The 19,412-nt window shown below is 38.1% G+C and overlaps 1 protein-coding gene across 2 annotated transcripts in view; it reads left to right on the top strand.

The window, feature by feature from the left end:
- Nucleotides 1-10,134: 10,134 nt before the first annotated feature.
- The window catches only part of LOC126335218 (meiosis regulator and mRNA stability factor 1), a 219,294-nt gene continuing 210,016 nt past the window's right edge, over nucleotides 10,135-19,412 (top strand). The window contains exons 1-2 of one of the 2 annotated variants that reach the window (XM_049998245.1): nucleotides 10,138-10,312; nucleotides 10,482-10,628. In XM_049998245.1, the coding sequence (XP_049854202.1) occupies nucleotides 10,610-10,628 (19 nt within the window). In that variant the 5' untranslated portion in view covers nucleotides 10,138-10,312; nucleotides 10,482-10,609. Of the gene's footprint in view, nucleotides 10,629-19,412 lie in introns of both variants that reach the window. The other variant, XM_049998246.1, reaches the window with a different exon arrangement.

Genomic DNA, 19,412 nt, shown 5'->3' with positions numbered 1-19,412 from the left:
TTCTCCTGGACAGCAATGCTCTTTTGCTAGTGTTAGCCTGCTTTTTACGTCCTCCTTGCTCCATCTATCACAGATACTTTTGCTGCCTAGGTAGTAGAATACCTTAACTTCCTATGGTTCATGATCCCTTATTGTAATGTTAAATTTTCGCTTTTCTCATTTCTGCTGTTTCCCAGTACTTCCTTCTTTTTCCATTTTACTCTAAGTCACAAAATCAGTACTCATTAGACTGTTCAATCCATTCAAGAGATCCTGTAATTCTTCACTTTCACTGAGTATACCAAAGTTATAAGGAACCTTAACATTGATATTGTGTCACATTGAATTAAAATTCCACTCTTTTATTATTTCCATCACATCTTCTTGGATTTCCATCTATCTTCCTCGATGTATAGATTGAACACTAGTGGTGAAAGATTACACCCTTGTCTTACCCCTTTTTAATCAGAGTTCATCGTTCTTGATTTTCCAGTCTTATTGTTCGCTATTTGTTTTTTACTTATTGTATATTATCCACCTTTGCTATAGCTTACTTCTATTTTTCTCAGAATTTCGAACCTCTTGCACCATCTGACTTTGTTGAACACTTCTTCCAGATCGACAAATTCTATGAATGTTTCTTGATTTTTCTTCCGATTTGCTTCCATTATCTTGTGCAATGTCAGGGCTGCTTCTCTGGTGTCTACATTTCCTAAACCCAGACTAATGCCTTATAACAAATCCTTCATTTCATTTTTCATTCTCCTGTATAATATTCTTGTCAACAACTTAAACACATGAGCTGTTATGTTGACTGTGCAATAGCTCACGGTTATCAGCTCCTGTTACCTTCAGAATTGTGAAGATGATAATTTTCTGAAAGTCTGATGGTGTGTCCTCAATGTCATAGATTCTACACACTAACTTCAGTAGGTATTTGGTTGTCACTTCCTCAATGATTTTCGAAATCATGTTAGAGCTTAAGTCTGTAAGGCTCTTTTAAATTATGATTCTAATAATGCATCCCCTGTCTCTTCCCTGTCGACTCATATTTCTTCTTCCATCACATCGTAAGATATGTCATCCCCTTTAGAGAGGCCTTCAATGTATTGTTTCTGTCTATCCGCTCTCTCCTCTGTATGTAACAGAGGAATTCCCACTCCACTCTTAATGTTACCACCCTTGCTTTTAATATCACTGATGGATGTTTTGACCTTCCTATATACTGAGTCAGCCCTTCTAACATTGATTTCTTTTTCTGTTTCTTTAGATTTTACATGCAGCCACTTCTCCTTACTTCCTTGCGCTTCCTACTTATTCCATTCCGAAGTGACTTGTATTTTTGTATTCCTCAATTTCCCTAAACATTTTTGAGTACTTCCTTTTTTGATCTGTCAGCGGAAGTATTTTTTCTGTTGTCCATGATTTATGCAGTTACTTTCTTTATACCTACGGTTTCCTTTCCACCTTTTGTGACTGCCACACACTATCAAATGATGTCAGTTCCATTTTGAACAGCACAGCATCCCATTTGTAAGCCTTTAAAATTGAATCAGCATACCTCTATAATGTAATACCGAACTGCCCACTGAGCTATTAATTATCGCAATGCCTATAGCCTCAGAGGACTTCAAGCATATCTCTTCATTTCTTAGTATTTCCGTGTCTCACATCTTTGCACAATGGTCCTTTCTTACTAGTCTCTTAAAATTCAGCATAGTCCTCATCACTATTACGTTGTGATCTGAGTTTATATCTGCTCCTGGGTGTGTCTTACAATGAAATAACTGGTTTTGGAATCCCTTCTTGACCATGATGTAATGTAACTGGAATCTTCCCATATGTCCTGGCCTTTTGCAAGCATATTCTTCCTCTTGTGATTCTTGAATAGAGTACTTGCTATTAGTACTGAAAGTTATGCAGCACTCAATTTGTCTTTCTCCTCTCTCATTTCTGCTATCAAGTCCATATTCTCTCGTATAGCTTTCTTCTACTGCTTCCCCTACACCCACATTCCATTGGATTTTCGTCTTCCTTTATGTACTGAATTACCTGTTCCGTATCATTATATACCTTCTCTATGTCTTTGTCTTCTGCTTGCAACATTGGCATGTATACCTGAGCTACTGTTGTTGATGTCAGTTTGCTGTCAGTTATGATGAGAACAGCCCTGTCACTGGACTGTTCACAGTAACTCAGTCTATACCCTGTCTTCCTATTCCTAATTAATCCTTCTCTCATTGTACTATTTTCTGCTGGTGTTGACATTCCCCTAAATTTGTCTGACCAAAAATCTTTGTCTTCGTTCACTGAGACCCACTATATCTAGATCGATGCATAGCAGTTCCCTTTTCAGATTTTCAGATTTTCTAGCTCAGACTTCTGACATCCATGTCCCAGTTCATAGAAAACTGTCCTTTCATTGGTTATTCTATGTTTTTTCTCGTGATCACCTCCCTCTTGGCACTCCCCTCCCAGAGATCTGAATAGGGGACTGTTCCAGAATCTTTTGCTAATAGAGAAATCGTCATGCCACATTATCAGTTACAGGGCACATGGCCTGGATACACATTAAGTGTTTAATGCAGTGGCTTTCATTGGCTTGTGCATCCTCATGCCATTGATCATTGCTGATTTTTCCGACTTTTAGCAGTAGTTACCCATCCCAATCTCAAGAGAGAGCCCTGAATCTCTGTTGACTCCTCTACTCTCCCTGACAAGGCCCTTGGCAGAATGAGGATGACTTCTTATGCCAAATATCATTGACTGCTAGAGCTGATGTTTAAAAAAGATCAAAATTTAAGCAGCAGCGAGTTTCGAACCCAGGACCCATGATTTTTTGATGACTAGTCAAAGATGCTACACATAGATTAATGGGATGCCCTCTGAATGAGGTGGCACTGTTTTAACTGAAATGGTGTTCTATTTGGGAGCATGGAGGCTTCAGTCTTCGTCTATGCACCCTGATTTAGGTTTATGTGGTTTCCCTAAATTATCTCAGGCAAATGCTATAAGGCTTGTCATGCTACACCTGTAAGCATGTAAATATTTGTGTATGTGAATCATGTTGTTTGTCTTATTCTTAAGTTGTAATACCAAGAGATGTCCAGGATCCTTTTAAACGATATCTACAGATAAATAAAACTACTACTATTAGTACTATAGATGTGTATTGGATACTTTTGTTTTTCTGTCATGTTTTACATCCCTGATAATCTCTTTACTATGGGTCAGTGGAACAAACAATTGGTTTACTTATTTGGTTCTTTGATCATATGTAGCACAATGTAGAAGTGATATTGGACTTAACTCTAGTCATCGCAGAGCACAGTTTTTAAAGATTATATTTATTTCTACACATTACAAAATTTACTGATCCGTACAGTTATTATAATTGTAGTATTCACTTACTGAGTAGAAGCACTAGTACTGTAGACATTCTCTGATAGATCTTTCCAAATTATTAATATTTTGTATGTGTTTTATATCATTTGGTAACTTATTCAATACTTTAATTCCTGTATAAAATGTACCAATCAGATACAAGCTTTTATGAACTGAGAATAAAGGCAGGTTATATTTTAATCTAGTGTGATTATGTAAGTCACAATTATTTAATACTATAGTCATTTAGAACTACATTTTTAATGTACATTACTGTGTCAAGAATAAACATGCATGGTGGTGGCAGTAGTTTCAGTCTTTTGAATACTAGTTTACATCACCGTCTATCTCTGCTCACTGTTATACTGCTAATGAGTATTTTGTAGATTCTGAAGGTGCCCAGAGCTGCTGGTGAATTTCCCCAGAATATTAGTCCATATTTTAAAGGTATATTAAAATATGTATAACAGGCAGCCATTAGTGTCTGTGAAGTTTTGCAGCCTTTTAGAGCACCTTAAAAGACAGCAGACTGTTCCCCATTTGCCATTAATGTAGTCAATATATTTGTCCAATTTTAGGTAACTTTGAATCCAAATCTCAAAAAGTTTTCTTACCTCTTTATTGACAAAGAGTTATCTTTATAATGCAATCTATGGTCTTGACAGTTATGGAAATTTAATGCTTGGTTTACTCAATCCATTTTTTTCCCATTCATGGTAGATGGTGAATATCAAGTGTACCTGTTTTGCACTTAAGAACAGACACATTTGGTGCTACATTTCTTTTACAATGTAAATGTAATCATTTGTGTTCTAATAGTTGATACTGATCTTCAGATATTGCTTGAATGATGCAAATGTGATTGTACAACACAAATAATATGGCCAGATATTAGCATTTCTGGCAGATAAGCTACTTGTATGGTAACATAGTTTTCTGTACCCTATGGAGTTTATTGTGGTGTATTCCCCAACCCTTGGAATGCGTTATTTCAGTAGCCACCTTCAAACTCTGCAGTTTACTTATTTATTGGTCCAGCTAATCTTATATATATATATATATATATATATATATATATATATGCAATGTATTACAGATACTGGACGTTTTCTGTACCCTAAGGAGTTTATTGTGGTGAACCATAAGTATGGGTTATTTCAGTGGGTCCTTTATTTATTGGCGCAGTAAATCTTGTATACCTGCAGTGTATTATAGACATTAGACTTATTTTACATTAGAATAGTATTAGGCAACTATTATACTTTATTGCTCATATAATCTGACTGACTTTAATAAAAAGGTTTTAGCAGCCTTTTTGAATACATTTATCTAACTGGAATTCTCAATAATTTCTAGTGGCTTTTTGTCGATTGTTGCACCAGAGTGATATGCACCTTCTTTTTGAGATAGATTTGTGCTGGAATAATTTGGATGAATGTTTCCCATTAAGCTACTATCACGCTAATGCACAGCAGTGTGTTGTATAAAGATATTCCTTTTCTGCCTCATTCTTTTTTCTATGAGAAGCACAATTTCCATGATACAAATGAAGGAAAGATTTTAAAAAGGCTTGTGGGAACTTATACTATTTGCTTTTTTATTTTTCAAATTATTCTGTTTTGCTTCCTGAATGTTGTTAAGGCATGAGGGGAACGTCCCCAAAACATAACGCCATATATTAATAGCGAGTGTATGTGAGAAAAATACACACTTCTACAGTTTAAAGTGTTGCATTACTGGAAAGTACTCCAGTTACTCATGAGAGTTTAGAGAGTTGGGAATTTAAGGGTTCAGGTAAAGCACAGTTTAAACAGAGTTTGAAACACTTTCTGATAGGCAGCTCCTTTTGCTCTATAGATGAGTATCTAAACAAAGATTATTAGACCAGCTTAAGTAAAAAGTCTGTTAGACTTCAATTTTGACAGCACTTGGTCATAGCAGTCAGGAGTAGTTATTTCGTCTACGTAAATTTATTAAAAACGCATAATAATGTTTCATTCTGACGGTGTATTAATTCTGTACATTTTGCAGTTCCACTTGACTGTAACGTATTCACCTATTTTGACAAACTCCTGACAAATGATCAGGATAGTAAGTTCTATATTCAAATATTTTAAGTTTTTTTATGTTATAACTTCTGACATGTTCCACACCCACGAGAATTATCTAATTTTTTGGGTCTATGGAACGAAAATGGAATCTAATATTATGTAATCTAATCTCTGTGCGAGTTCCATTTCAGATTTTCGTGTAACCAAAGGCCTAGAAATCATCTCACAATGACATTGGGAATTTAATGGTTGTTCGTCTGAATTGCTGACTTTTCATTACATTTATTTTGCTGAGGTTGGAAGTGTAGATTACCTGTTTTTTGTGGGTTCAAGACAAATCTGTTCCTACAGAGCGATTGTGAAACTTCATCTGTGATGACACCTACAGCAGTGGCAAGATCTTTATTATTTTTCTCTTCAATAAGGAGACTCATATCATCTGTAAATAGTACTACTTTAACATTCTTTACACATGAGTGGAGATCATTAATCTATGAGGGCAGATCATTAACATATACTAGAAAAACAAATGGTCCTAAGACAGAGCCCTGTGGTACTTCTTGTGTCAGTGAGGACAGAACTGAAAGGTAGTCCTGCCTAATGTTATCATGTCTGTGTTTGACTTCTGTAACCTGAGATCAGTTACTTGAGTACGATTTCAGCCACTCATTTGGCACCTCTAGTACACCACACCCAGTCTTTTTAAGAGAATTTTATAATCAGTAACTTGAAAAGCCTTTGCATAGTCTTAAAACCTGAAATTTAATTTTGGAGTGATTATCTGTTGCACTAAAGATGTGGTTTACAAGATGAAAGGTAGCAGTTTCAGTGGAAAGTTGTGCTCTGAAACCATGCTGGCCTACGGATAATATAAAACTCTGGCTGAAAATTTTTGTCACCTGAGCTAGGAAGAGTTGTTCTATAATCTTTGAAAACCTAGAAAGCAGTCTATACGTCTATAATTTTCTGGGAGTCACCTTTCTTACAAAGAGGCATGACTTCAGAAGTATTTTGTAAATCTGTGAAGATGCCCTCTGATAGTGAAGAATTGGAAACATCTAATAACAGTGTGAGATTAAAGGCTGTTGACAGTTTTGTTATATGATCAGGGATCTTATCAATGACTGCTGAATTACTATTTTTAAATGAGCTTATGATGTTTCGTAGCTCATCTTGATTAGCAGCATCAAGAAACTTAATTTTTTGATAATATTGACATTTTCAGGAGTCTGAATGTCCTTCATATCTAATTCACCAAATTTTTTGGTCACTGAGTCATTTGCAATTGTAGCAAAGTATGAATTCAACAGAGCTGCAGTTAACGTTGAGTGAGCAACAAGGCTTTAATTGTGGGATAGAGCAATATTGTTATGAGTTGCCTTCTTCCCAGGAAGTTTCTGCACAGCTTTACATAATGCCTTAGAATTGTTTGATGATTCCCTGATATACTGGTCGTCTTCACTTAATTTAGCTTCTTTTGTGACCTGCTTCAGAACTGATTTATATTTTTTGAAATAGCTTAGAAATTCTTGATCACTGTTCGTTTTTGAAAATTTAAATAAAGCTCCTTCTTGTTACAGGAGACTTTTAACTGCTGCAGTAACCAAGATTTTTAGTTTCTTTGTGTTTCTGCACTGGCATTTGTCTTTAGGGAAGGCTTTTTGAAACTATTCATTTAATTTTATTATGAAATAGTAGAACTTGTCATTTCTAATAGACTTACTCAGAGCTTTAGCCCATGGTTGATTAGCTAGCGACTGTAGAAAATATTCTATATTTCACTTGCTGAAGATCCTCTTATATACAAGAAATTACTCTACAAATGGAGGGCAGCTGAAGAGCACAGTAAGTTACTATGGGCGATGATCACCATATCCCATGCTGAATGTCTGAGGTGACTATGTACCTACATTCGCACAAACTTGGTCAGGCAGAGTATCACAATTTTTTGTAATAGTGGTTGGGGAGTTTGTTGTTACACAGAGGTTGTGACTTTTGATGACATTAAGAAAATTTTCTCTTTCTGTACTACTGCTCCAAAAAAATGATATTAAAATCATCACGTAGTACTACAGCTCTCTCATAACTTTTGAGTTTACTTACAGGAAGATCAAGATACTTTTAAAAAATCTTATTGCTTTTTGGTTACCTATAGATGTGCAAATTTATTACTTTCCCTGTGGTTAATTCTATGACTGTAACATCAAACACCTTCTGCTCTGCAGTGTTACACACAGAGCCCAGTGTCTTATAATCCAGGTTTTATTTGGCATGTGTACATCTTCTTCTATATTTTGATGTAGTTCTGCAATGGAAGCTTGTAAGTTTAAAGTTCTCAATTTCTGGGTTTTGTAAATAGTCATTGAACAACCAATATTCACACAAGCATAAAATTAAAACATCTCTCCAGTCATCAGGAAGGAAAACACTTGAGTTGATCAAGTTTGCTTGGTAGCTGTTGCACATTGTGATAAAGTAATTTTAGAACATAATTGTAAATTTGTTTTATTTCATCGATTGCGGATGATGGTGATTCAAAATCGAATATTTTGTTTACTAAACCTTGTACATAACATTGCAAAAATGGTAATTTTTCTCATCTGTATTTAAACCCGTGTGGGACACAGGCCCTTATGACTTACATACATTGTCACTGAGTGGTGTAACATTGGTGAAGAGATTTATTGACCTAAAAAATCTTTACTCTTGTCCTGCTGGTGCACTATTTCACTGACTTGGTATTTAGTGTGTTTTTTCTTGAGAGTCTGTGATTTTTGTCATTGAGGGCTATAGTCTCTATAGCATGGTACTGCATGTTCAGTTTCATGCTTACTGTTTCTTGGCTACATATTATTACAAAATCCTTCCCTAGTGTGTTGAGGTGTACACCCTAGGTTGCGAGATATTTTCTTCCAGTGCAGCTTATGTTGGAATAATTTTCAAACATTGTGCATTTAATCACAGGTGACCGATTTCAGTGTATGTTTCCATACAATCGTCTTAACTCTCACACTGGCCACTATGCTGTTACCATTGAAGTACATACCACAATCAATATAATAAGTTACAAGTCAATGAAGTGATAACTACAGGCGCACCTGCCACAGGTATTCACTGAAATCAGTCTTTCCAATGGTAAGAGGCAAGGGGACTCACTAAAATCAAGCACCCCAGTGGTGACATGCAATACATCTTGATGGGAACTGCAGCAGGAGAGGTGGTTAGGAAGTGACCAGTTGTTGCACAGACAAATGTCTCCTTTACCAATGTAAACTTTTCACCAAGAACAGTTTTTTTTCATATGATGCCTCATTTTCGAAATATTTAGTTGGATCAAGTTAAAACAGACACCACATAAATTAGGAAAAGAAGAGTGGAAGCCTTGAGCTAACCCAAATGTGATTGAAAGTTCTTATGATAGGTGTTCTGAAACTTTTGTACTTTATGATCTACATGTCTAACGCACGCTTTTTGGTTGTGGTCAATATATTGAAAGCTTTAGTAGGCCTAAAAATATACCTGCTGTTGGCTGTGTTTCATTAGTGCCTGTTAAAACAGAATTTGTGCATTCATAGATTGCAGTACAGTTGGTTTCCTACTTTGGAAACCATGCTGAGAACTGGTTAATACTCCATTTCTGTTTGTAAACTTCATTAATTTATTTTACGATATTTTTTTCCAATAGTTTTAGAAAGGAGGATGTTATTGTAATGAGGCCATAATTTATCACATTATGTTTATTATCAACTTTGAATTTAAGAATAACTTTGGACATTTTTAGTTGATCATGAAAAATGTCCATTTGTAATTAGTTGCATATGTCAATCAGGCAATTACGCCCTGAAGGGAGAGGTGTAAGATTCTGCTGGGTATACCATCAATTCATGCTGAGTATGTTGTTTTTAGATCCGTAACATCATTGACTGTATCCTTACTGTTTACATGATCTACAAGCAATAATAACTTACAGCTGTTGGTCTTATTTTCCACTGATTGATGATTTTCTACAAAGTTGGTTTTTATGAAATTTTCGTCTATTCCAGTCAAGTAGCTGTTGAATATATTAGCTGTTTCGCAAGGCCTGGCAAGCCTTTTACAGTCATATGACAAGACAATATCCTCATTGGTTTTCTGTGGTCCTTTTTATGGTATCGCTCATAGCTTCTACTTTACTTGTAAAATTTTTGTATATACCTGACAGTGTGCATTCTTTTGCTGTTTTATGACCTTTTGTAAAATTTTTGTGTATGTTTTGCAGTGTACCTGTCTGCTGTGACATTATTTTCCTCGCAGATTTCGTGCAGGTGTCTTTTTTCTGGCGAGAGGTTCTAATTCCTGTAGTAATCCATCCATTACTTTTAGTATTATTTGCAATGGATCGAGTCCAATGTAATCGAACTTCGTGTTATCTTTCGAGACGTTTGGAATAGTCATGGGAATAGTTCACGAAACTACAGTTCATCTAAGCCAACCTAGTTGAGAGCTATTCCCTGTTTCCTATAGTCGTGCTGTTTTTCACAAATTTTTAAGTCGTTTGTCACAAACTGAAAAAAGATAGTTATATCTTTACATTAAACACCGAACCGAGATATTCTATGTGTATTAAGTCGTTACTATTAATTGTCACTACTATTATAATGGTTAAACACTAAAATGCTAACTACAGGTTTGGAATTTGAATTCGTAGTCTTTGGTGGCCACAGTTGGTAGCTCTGAAGCTGGCGTTATCTTTGAATGCGTTGTTTTGTGTTTTCCTCTGTGCAGTGATAGTAGGCGCGGAGATGTGTGTAATGAAATCGATTGCATGTCAGATTACCCAAACCATGGCGTGAAAGGTGGAAACAGTGAGAGAAGTGCTGGGATGGTGGGGGACTAACAGGACATGATGTCCAGGCGGTGTAAGCGTGTATATTTATCACTCATGTAAAAGTTTTGATAGGGTTCCGCAACATTTAACAACAGTATTTGCAGCATTGAACTTTCCATCTACAAAATTGGCAATGAAAGCCACGCAATTTAAACATTGTGTTATACGGAATCGAAAATCAGATCTATCTATGTTCGTAGGTAATGCAGCTGTGGCAGAAAGACTGATAGATGTGGAGATTTTTTCGTCAGCACCGACGTTTGTTGTGTACCTGATAACCAGGTGACCAGAGGTTGAAAATATATTTGCATAAATTTGGTACTGATTTATGGAAAAGACATCAAGATGTGAGTGGATAATACTTGTCGTGACCCATTATTTTTGTTTGCAATATTTATTACTATATGATAACTACGAAGATAGTGTTAGTAGTGATGAAATGTATAGTGATTTCATAACGTTGTGAAAGTAATGGCTCGACCCCAACCCTGAATTTCTTTTATCACATATGTACGTTTGTATAGCATTTCTGGTAGCAGTCCTAAATTTGCCTAATCGTTAATATTGATTTTATGCAGTAGTGAGTGTTGCTGTCCGTAATACGGAGTGCTTGATGCCTTTGCTCCGTGATAAGGTCCAAGCAATTAAGAATAATGATTCTCACAGTATAGTTGTGATCACTTCCTACGCACCAAAAAATTTCAATGCCTCTTAATGTGTGAAATTTTTTTTTAGTATTTTAGATTGATAAAGATATTAAAATGATATTGTTGAAACTGGTTGTTTTAAAATACATATGATGTAGACGAAATGTTTAGAGATATTTAAATACGAACTAAAGTAAAATTTAGCAACTTTCTGATAAAGAAAATTAAGTTTTAAGGAAGATGAACGAAAAGGGACTTTGGAGTTTCACCTTAAAATGCAATTCTTTAAATATTTGAGCCACATGGCAAAGAATTGCAGTAGATCATGGTAACACCTAAGATAGTAGCTTCCTCAGTCTGAAATACAGTAAATGTTCACCTAGAGAGGATCAGTTATCGGCGAGTATAGAATTCCAAGGTGTTGCATGAAAATTGGGTAGTAGAGCTAATAATAAACATGGTTACTGTCTTGAGAATGGTTCTTCTGCTAACAGAGTAACAGCTGAGTCACATTGCATATTGTGTTACAGAGCTTTTTAATATTTACCTTGGAGTTTGTTTATAGTACATTGAATGTTGACCTTGGGGGTAATTAATAGTTAGTTTGTAACCACAACTAAGATTTCTAAGGAGACACAGTCACACTCAAATGAAATCATGAACAGTGTTCATAATCTGTGAAAAGACTGTAAATTATTCAGATACTGCAGTCTGAAGTTAGATTGGGGCTTGTCTTCTTTTAGAGACTTGTGTGATGAGTCTTACTGCACCCACCATGACTGCCCTTAGGCTTACTCCATTGATTCACATAGTGTCCTTTCCTCTACAAGAAATGTTCTGAAGATCAGCTCTTTAAAGTGTGTCTAGGTATATCAGGACAGAAGGTGAATGGCTTGTTTTGTGTATCAGCATACGTAAAATGTATAGCTTTTGCACCGTGGTCATTGGTGTCGAGTCAACCAGCCCATCTCGTTGGTTGTAGAAGACTTAGGTGAAACTGAGTCCATTTGTTCTCCCAGTTGACTATAGTGAAAGGACAGTAATACTTTAAAGCAACCACCGAGGCAGGAAAAAAAAATTATACATTCATTTTTATGTTTCATTTTGTTAGAAAACATTTCAGTATTACTTCAAATATTGCATAAAGGGAGATGGGTAACTTTGAATTATTTTTTCCAAAAGAATCTCTCAAACATGGGTGGTTATAGGAAGTTATTGGAGTTTCTGTTAAACTATGGTGTTTTTACTGTTATATAGGAAATTTAGGTCAGTTTTAATGGGTCATTTATCTTTTATATTTCAACAAATATTCGTAAGAGTAATCTTGTATGAGCTTACATGCACAGTTATGTTACTTTTAATGTTGTTGTGTTCTTCAGTCCAGAGACTCTCTTGATGCAGCTCTATATGCTGGTCTATCCTGTGCAAGCTTGCAACCTACATCCTTCTGAATCTGTTTAGTGTGTTCATCTCTTGGTCTCCATATACGATTTTTACCCTCCACGGTGCCCTCCAATACTAAATTCATGATCCCTTGATGCCTCAGAACGTGTTCAACCAACCATCGCTTCTTCTAGCCAAGTTGTGCCACAAGTATCTTCTCTCCTCAATTCCATACAGTACCTCCTCATAGTTACGTGATCTACCCATTTAATCTTCAGCATTCTTCTGTAGCACCACATTTCGAAAACTTCTATTCTCTTCTTGTCTAAACTATTTGTCGTCAATGTTTGACTTCCATATATGGCTACACTCCATACAAATACTTTCAGGAAAGACTTCCTGACAAATTTTACTGGATGTTAAATTTCTCTTCATCAGAAACACTTTCCCTGCCATTGCCAGTCTACATTTTATATCCTCTCTATTTCGACCATCAGTTATTTTGCTCCCCAAACAGCAAAACTCTTCCTAATCTAATTCCCTCAGCATCACCAGACTTAATTCAACTACATTCCATTATCCTCATTTTGCTTTTGTTGATGTTCATCTTATATCCTCCTATCATGTCACTGTCCATTCCGTTCAACTGCTCTTCCAGGTCCTTTGCTGTGTCTGATGGAATTACTGTGTCATTGATGAACATTAAAGTTTTTATTTCTTCTCCTTGGATTCTAATTCCTACTCCAAATTTTTCTTCTGCTTCCTTTACTCCTTGCACAATATATAGTTTGAATAACATCGAGGATAGGCTACGACCCTGTTTCACTCCCTTGCCAGCCACAGCTTCCCTCTCATTCCCCTCGACTTTTATAACTGCCATATGGCTTTTGTACAAATTGTAAATAGCCTTTCACTCCCTGTATATTACCCCGGCCACCTTCAGAATTTGAAAGAGAGTATTCCAGTCGACATTGTCAAAAGCTTTCTCTAAGTCTACAAATGCCAGAAACATAGGTTTGCCTTTCCTTAATCTATCTTCTAAGATAAGTCATTGGCTCAGTATTGCCTCACGTGCTCCAACATTTCTACGGAATCCAAACTGATCTTCCCCAAGGTCGGCTTCTGCCAGTTTTTCCATTCATCTGTAAATAATTCGTATTAGTGTTTTGCAGCTGTGACTTATTAAACTGGGTCTGAGGGTATTTTACCTGTCTCATACATCTTGCTCACCAGATGGTAGTTTTGTTGTGGCTGACTCTCCTAAGGCTATCAGTAGTTCTAATGGAATGTCCTCTACTCCCAGAGCCTTGTTTCGACATAGGTCTTTCAGTGCTCGGTCAAACTCTTCATGCAGTATCATATCTCCCATTTCATCTTCATCTACCTCCTCTTCCATTTCCATAATATTGTCCTCAAGAACATCATCCCTGTATAGACCCTCTATATACTCCTTCCACCTTTCTGCTTTCCCTTCTTTGCTTAGAACTGGGTTTCCATCTAAACTCTTGATATTCATCCAAGTGGTTCTCTTATCTCCAAAGGTCTCTTTAATTTTCCTGTAGGCAGTATCTCTTATACCTAGTGATATATGCCTCTACATCCTCACATTTGTCCTCTAGCCATCCCAGCTTAGACATTTTGCACTTCCTGTCGATCTCATTTTTGAGACGTTTGTATTCAATTTTGACTGCTTCATTTACCTACATTTTTATATTTTCTCCTTTCACCAACTAAATTCAATATCTCACAGGAATTTCTACTAGCCTCTAGTCTTTTTACCTACTTTATCCTCTGCTGCCATCACTATTTCATCCCCCAAAGCTACCCATTCTTCTTCTACTGTATTCCTTTCCCACGTTCTTGTAAATCATTCCCTGATGCTCTCCCTGAAAGTCTGTACAACCTCTGGTTCTTTCAGTTTATCCATGGCCCATCTTCTTAAATTCCTGCCTTTTTGCGGTTTCTTCAGTTTGAATCTACAGTTCATAACCAATAAATTGTGGCCAGAGTCCACATCTGTCCCTGGGATTGTCTTACAATTTAAAACCTGGTTCCTAAATCCGTCTTACCATCATATAATCTATCTGAAACCTTCTAGTGTCTCCAGGCCTCTTCCACGTATACAGCCTTCTGTAATGATTCTTAAACCAAGTGTTAGCTATGATTGTTATGCTCGGTGCAAAATTTTACTACGTGGCTTCCTCTTTCATGCCTTACCCCATTCCATATTCACCTACTACTTTTCCTTGTCTTCCTTTTTCTACTATAGAATTCCAGTCCCCTGTAACTATTAAATTTTCGTCTCCCTTGACTATCTGAATAATTTATTTTATCTCATCATACATTTCTTCGAACTGTTCATCTGTGAAGCTGGTTGGCATAAATACTTGTACTACTGTGGTAGACGTGGGCTTCATGTCTATCTTGGCTACAATGATGCTTTCGTTCACTATACTGTTCGTACTAGCTTACCAATGCTCTTTTTACATTCATTATTAAACCTACTCCTGCATTACCCCTATTTGATTTCATGTTTATAGCTGTGTATTTACCTGACCAAAAGTCTTCTTCCTCTTGGTACCGAACATCACAAATTCCCACTATATCTAACTTTAATCTGTCCATTTCCCTTTTTTAAATTTTCTAATCTACCTGCCCGATGAAGGGCTCTTGACATTCCACACTCTGATCCGCATAATGCCACTTTTATATCTCCTGATAACATCCTCCTGAGTAGTTCCTGTCTGGAGATCCAAATGGGGGACTATTTTACTTCTGGAAACCATGCTGTAAAGCTTCATGCGCTCGGGAAAAATTATGGCTGTAGTTTACCCTTGCTTTCAAGCTGTTTGCAGTTCCAGCACAGCAAGGTCGTTTTGGTTAGTGTTACAAGGCCAGATCAGTCAATCATCCAGACTGTTGCCCCTGCAACTAATGAAAAGGCTGCTGCCCCTCTTCAGGAGCCACGCGTTTGTGTGGCATCATCAGATACCCCTCCATTGTGGTTGCATCTAAGGTACGGCTATCTGTATTGCTGAGGCACGCAACCCTCCCCACCAACGGCTACGTTCATGGAGGGGAAGTACTTTTATTATTGCTCAGTTTTGAACCATGCCTGCCGATTTTGTTCATCAGTTTTTAAATGTCATATTAGCAGTATATATTTTTATTACACATGGCTAATATGAAATTTCAAAACTGATAAACAAAAATCAGCAGGCATGGTTCAAAACCGAGTAAGTGGGAATAGACAGTTTAATTGGTTGTAGACCATTATTAGATTTAGCCTATAGGCTAAAATGAGCTGGATGAAACAACAAAATTGAAAGTTAAATATATCGAAACCAGATTTTCACTCTTTTAATGCGTGCTATGTAAAGTGTAAATAATTTACAGTAACAATACTTTTCAAGAAACTGATAGTTTTTTCCAGTTGTTTTAGGAGGTCCAACAGTAGTGAACATACAAGGAATTTGCACTGGGCAAATATTCTCTTATCGTGGCAATGGAATGAAAATGGTAGTCATGAAGGATATGGAGGAATAGAACAATAACGGCATGATCTGTTGTATTTACTTTAGGGATGATCCCAAAATACCTCATATTGTAATATTTAAATAAGCAACATAATTTTTTTTCACCGAGGAATGTCAGTTTATTCTATAGTTTTAGGGGTGGGCCCCATGTCATTACTGATTCTCTTTCCTTCCAACTTTCCTAATGTTGTAGCTTAGTTAGGGAAAATACTGCTTGCATGAAATGTCTGAAGTTGTGCAAAACATTCTAAAAGGCTGGAACATGTCTGATTCACAAACTTCAGAAATAAAATGAAAATGAACTTTGGTGTTGTTAACATTACCAACCTGACACAAATCTAATACAGGTAATCTTTGTAAAGGGATTAGTGAGCTTTACTTTGTTGGTAGCACACTGCTTGCCATTGAAATTGCTGCACCAAGAAGAAATGCAGATGATAAATGGGTATTCATTGTACAAATATATTAGGCCTATACTAGAACATTTTCACGCAATTTGGGTGCATAGATCTGAGAAATCAGTATCCAGAACAACCACCTCTGGCCGTAATAACTGCCTTGATATGCCTGGGCATTGAGTGAACAGATCTTGGATGGTGTGTTCAGGTACAGCTGCCCATGCAGCTTCAACACAATACCACACTTCATCAAGAGTAGTGACTGGCTTATTGTGATGAGCCAGTTGCTTGGACACCATTGACCAGACGTTTTCAATTGGTGAGAGATCAGGAGAATGTGCTGGTCAGGGCAGCTGTCAAACATTTTCTGTATCCAGAAAGTCCCGTACAGGACTTGCAACATGCAGTCGTACATTATCCTGCTGAAATATAGGGTTTTGCAGGGATTGAATGAAGGGTAGAGCCACGGGTTGTAACACGTCTGAAATGTAACGTCCACTGTTCAAAGTGCCGTCAATGCGAACAAGAAGTGACAGACGTGTAACCAATGGCACCCCATACCATCATGCTGGGTGATACGCCAGTAGGGCGATGACGGATACACGCTTCCAATGTGTGTTCACCGCGATGTCGTGCAACACGGATGTGACCATCATGATGCTGTAAACAGAACCTGGACTCATCCCCAAGAAAGACGTTTGGCCATTCCTGCACCCAGGTTCGTTGTAGAGTACACCATCGCAGGCGCTCCTGTCTGTGATGCAGCATCAAGGGTAACCGCAGCCATGGTCTCCGAGCTGACAGTCCATGCTGCTGCAAACGTCGTCTAACTGTTCATGCAGATGGTTGTCGTCTTGCTGTAGACGTCCCCATCTGTTGACTCGAGACGTGGCTGCATGATGCGTTACAGCCATGCGGATAAGATGCCTGTCATCTCGACTGCTTGTGATATGAGGTCGTTAGGATCCAGCACGGCGTTCTGTATTACCCTCCTGAGCCCATCAATTCCATATTCTGCTAACAGTCATCGGATCTCGACCAACGCGAGCAGCAGTGTCGCAATACGATAAACCGCAATTGCGATAGGCTACAGTCCGACCTTTATCAAAGTCAGAAATGTGAAGGTACGCATTTCTCCTCCTTACACGAGGCATCACGACGACGTTTCACGAGGCAGTGCCGGTCAACTGCATTTTGCGTGTGAGAAATTGGTTGGAAACTTTCCTCATTTCAGCATGTTGTAACTGTCGCCACTGGTGCCAACCTTGTGTGAATGCTCTGAAAAGCTAATTATTTGCGTATCGTGGCATCTTCTTACCGTCGGTTAAATTTCACATTTGTAGCACGTCATCTTTATGGTGTAGAAATTTTAATGGCCAGTAGTATATTTTTTAACTGTTCCTCATGTATATCATCATACTGTTTCTCCATGGCTAATTGCAGAGAATGAGCACTCAGCCAACACTGATCTAAAATTGTTTTATGGAGACATAGATTCATAAAATTAATTTTATTTTTTGTTGGCTTGCACATCCGCTCCTAATATAGTGTATTTTTGCAACATGTGAGTGTTTTTCTTTGATGAAATCGTCACAGTTCTTGAATTTTATATATCAGACATGACACAAACGTAAAATTACACCCTCTGTTGTTTTTTTTTTTTTTTTTTAGATTAATTAAAATAGCATGTAGGGAGCAAGAATCTGTCCATTGGTATCTTCACCCTTCCTCCAGAATAAGAAAAGTAATTTTTGTGTGTCCGTTGATACTGTGCCATTGTTTACATTAATAATTGCCTTCTACTTAGTGACTTTGCAGTGCAAGAGTTTGAACCAGCTTTTCCTGTGTACACACACACCTTCAGTAAAGGCAGCTGTTTTTTTGCAGAATATTTGATTTGTGTGCTATTAGTTGAAATTTACTGATTGCTCAGGGCTTTCATGCCCTCAGTTTTCCTTTTTTTGTCAGAAATTTATCAAATTTTTCTTATGGAGTGTATTCACAGTGCTGTAGCTTTGATGCATGGGGTTGAGACACACACACACACACACACACACACACACACACACACACACACACACACACACCCTGCTGGTCCGGGGGTTAGAATAGGCCCGAGGTATTCCTGCCTACCTTCTTCTCCCTACCTTCTTCTCCCTACCTTCTTCTCCCTACCTTCTTCTCCCTACCTTCTTCTCCCTACCTTCTTCTCCCTACCTTCTTCTCCCTACCTTCTTCTCCCTACCTTCTTCTCCCTACCTTCTTCTCCCTACCTTCTTCTCCCTACCTTCTTCTCCCTACCTTCTTCTCCCTACCTTCTTCTCCCTACCTTCTTCTCCCTACCTTCTTCTCCCTACCTTCTTCTCCCTACCTTCTTCTCCCTACCTTCTTCTCCCTACCTTCTTCTCCCTACCTTCTTCTCCCTACCCTCTTCTCCCTACCCTCTTCTCCCTACCCTCTTCTCCCTACCCTCTTCTCCCTACCCTCTTCTCACTACCCTCTTCTCACTACCCTCTTCTCACTACCCTCTTCTCCCTACCCTCTTCGCCTTCTCCTTACCCTCTTCGCCTTCTCCTTACCCTCTTCGCCTTCTCCTTACCCTCTTCGCCTTACCGCCTTCTCCTTACCCTCTTCGCCTTGCCTGGTCTCCGCTTCGGTGTTTGAGACAGTATGTCCTTTCTTTCCCCCTCTCCTTTCTTTTTCCTCTTCTTCCTTCCTCCCTGTGCGTGCCTGAAGGCCGACCCACACGTTTGCACGCGTAGCCGGTGACGGGGTAACGTGTAATTCCCCGCCCTGGGTAGACAGGTAAGGCACGCATGTACCCCCTGATAAAGGCCAGGTCCAGGGAGGGGTGATTGCCTGAGCTGACACCTTCCGACCATGCCAATTGGTCCCTCCGTCCGTTTCTCGGGAGGTGTGACCTGAGGTGTGAACAATCACCTAAGGCGGGAGTGCCCTCTGAGAGGGTCCCCACAAGGAAGGAGCGCGCCATCGGAGATGCTGGCAATCATGGGGGTTCCTCTGCAATGGATTTCTCTTCTTCTCTCTCGACTTCTGCCCACAAACAGAAACTTGACCAGTCACCAGCGACAAAAGTACTATCGCCTGCCCCACAGTTTCTTGATATGAGGGCGGAAAGGATTTTTCCTCTGTCAACCCCTTCGTTA

This window comes from Schistocerca gregaria, chromosome 2 (assembly GCF_023897955.1).
Source record: "Schistocerca gregaria isolate iqSchGreg1 chromosome 2, iqSchGreg1.2, whole genome shotgun sequence".
Classification (NCBI taxonomy): Eukaryota; Metazoa; Arthropoda; class Insecta; order Orthoptera; family Acrididae; genus Schistocerca; species Schistocerca gregaria.
The sequence above is the reverse complement of the archived record's forward strand: the minus strand, read 5'-3'. Positions and strand labels throughout refer to the sequence as shown.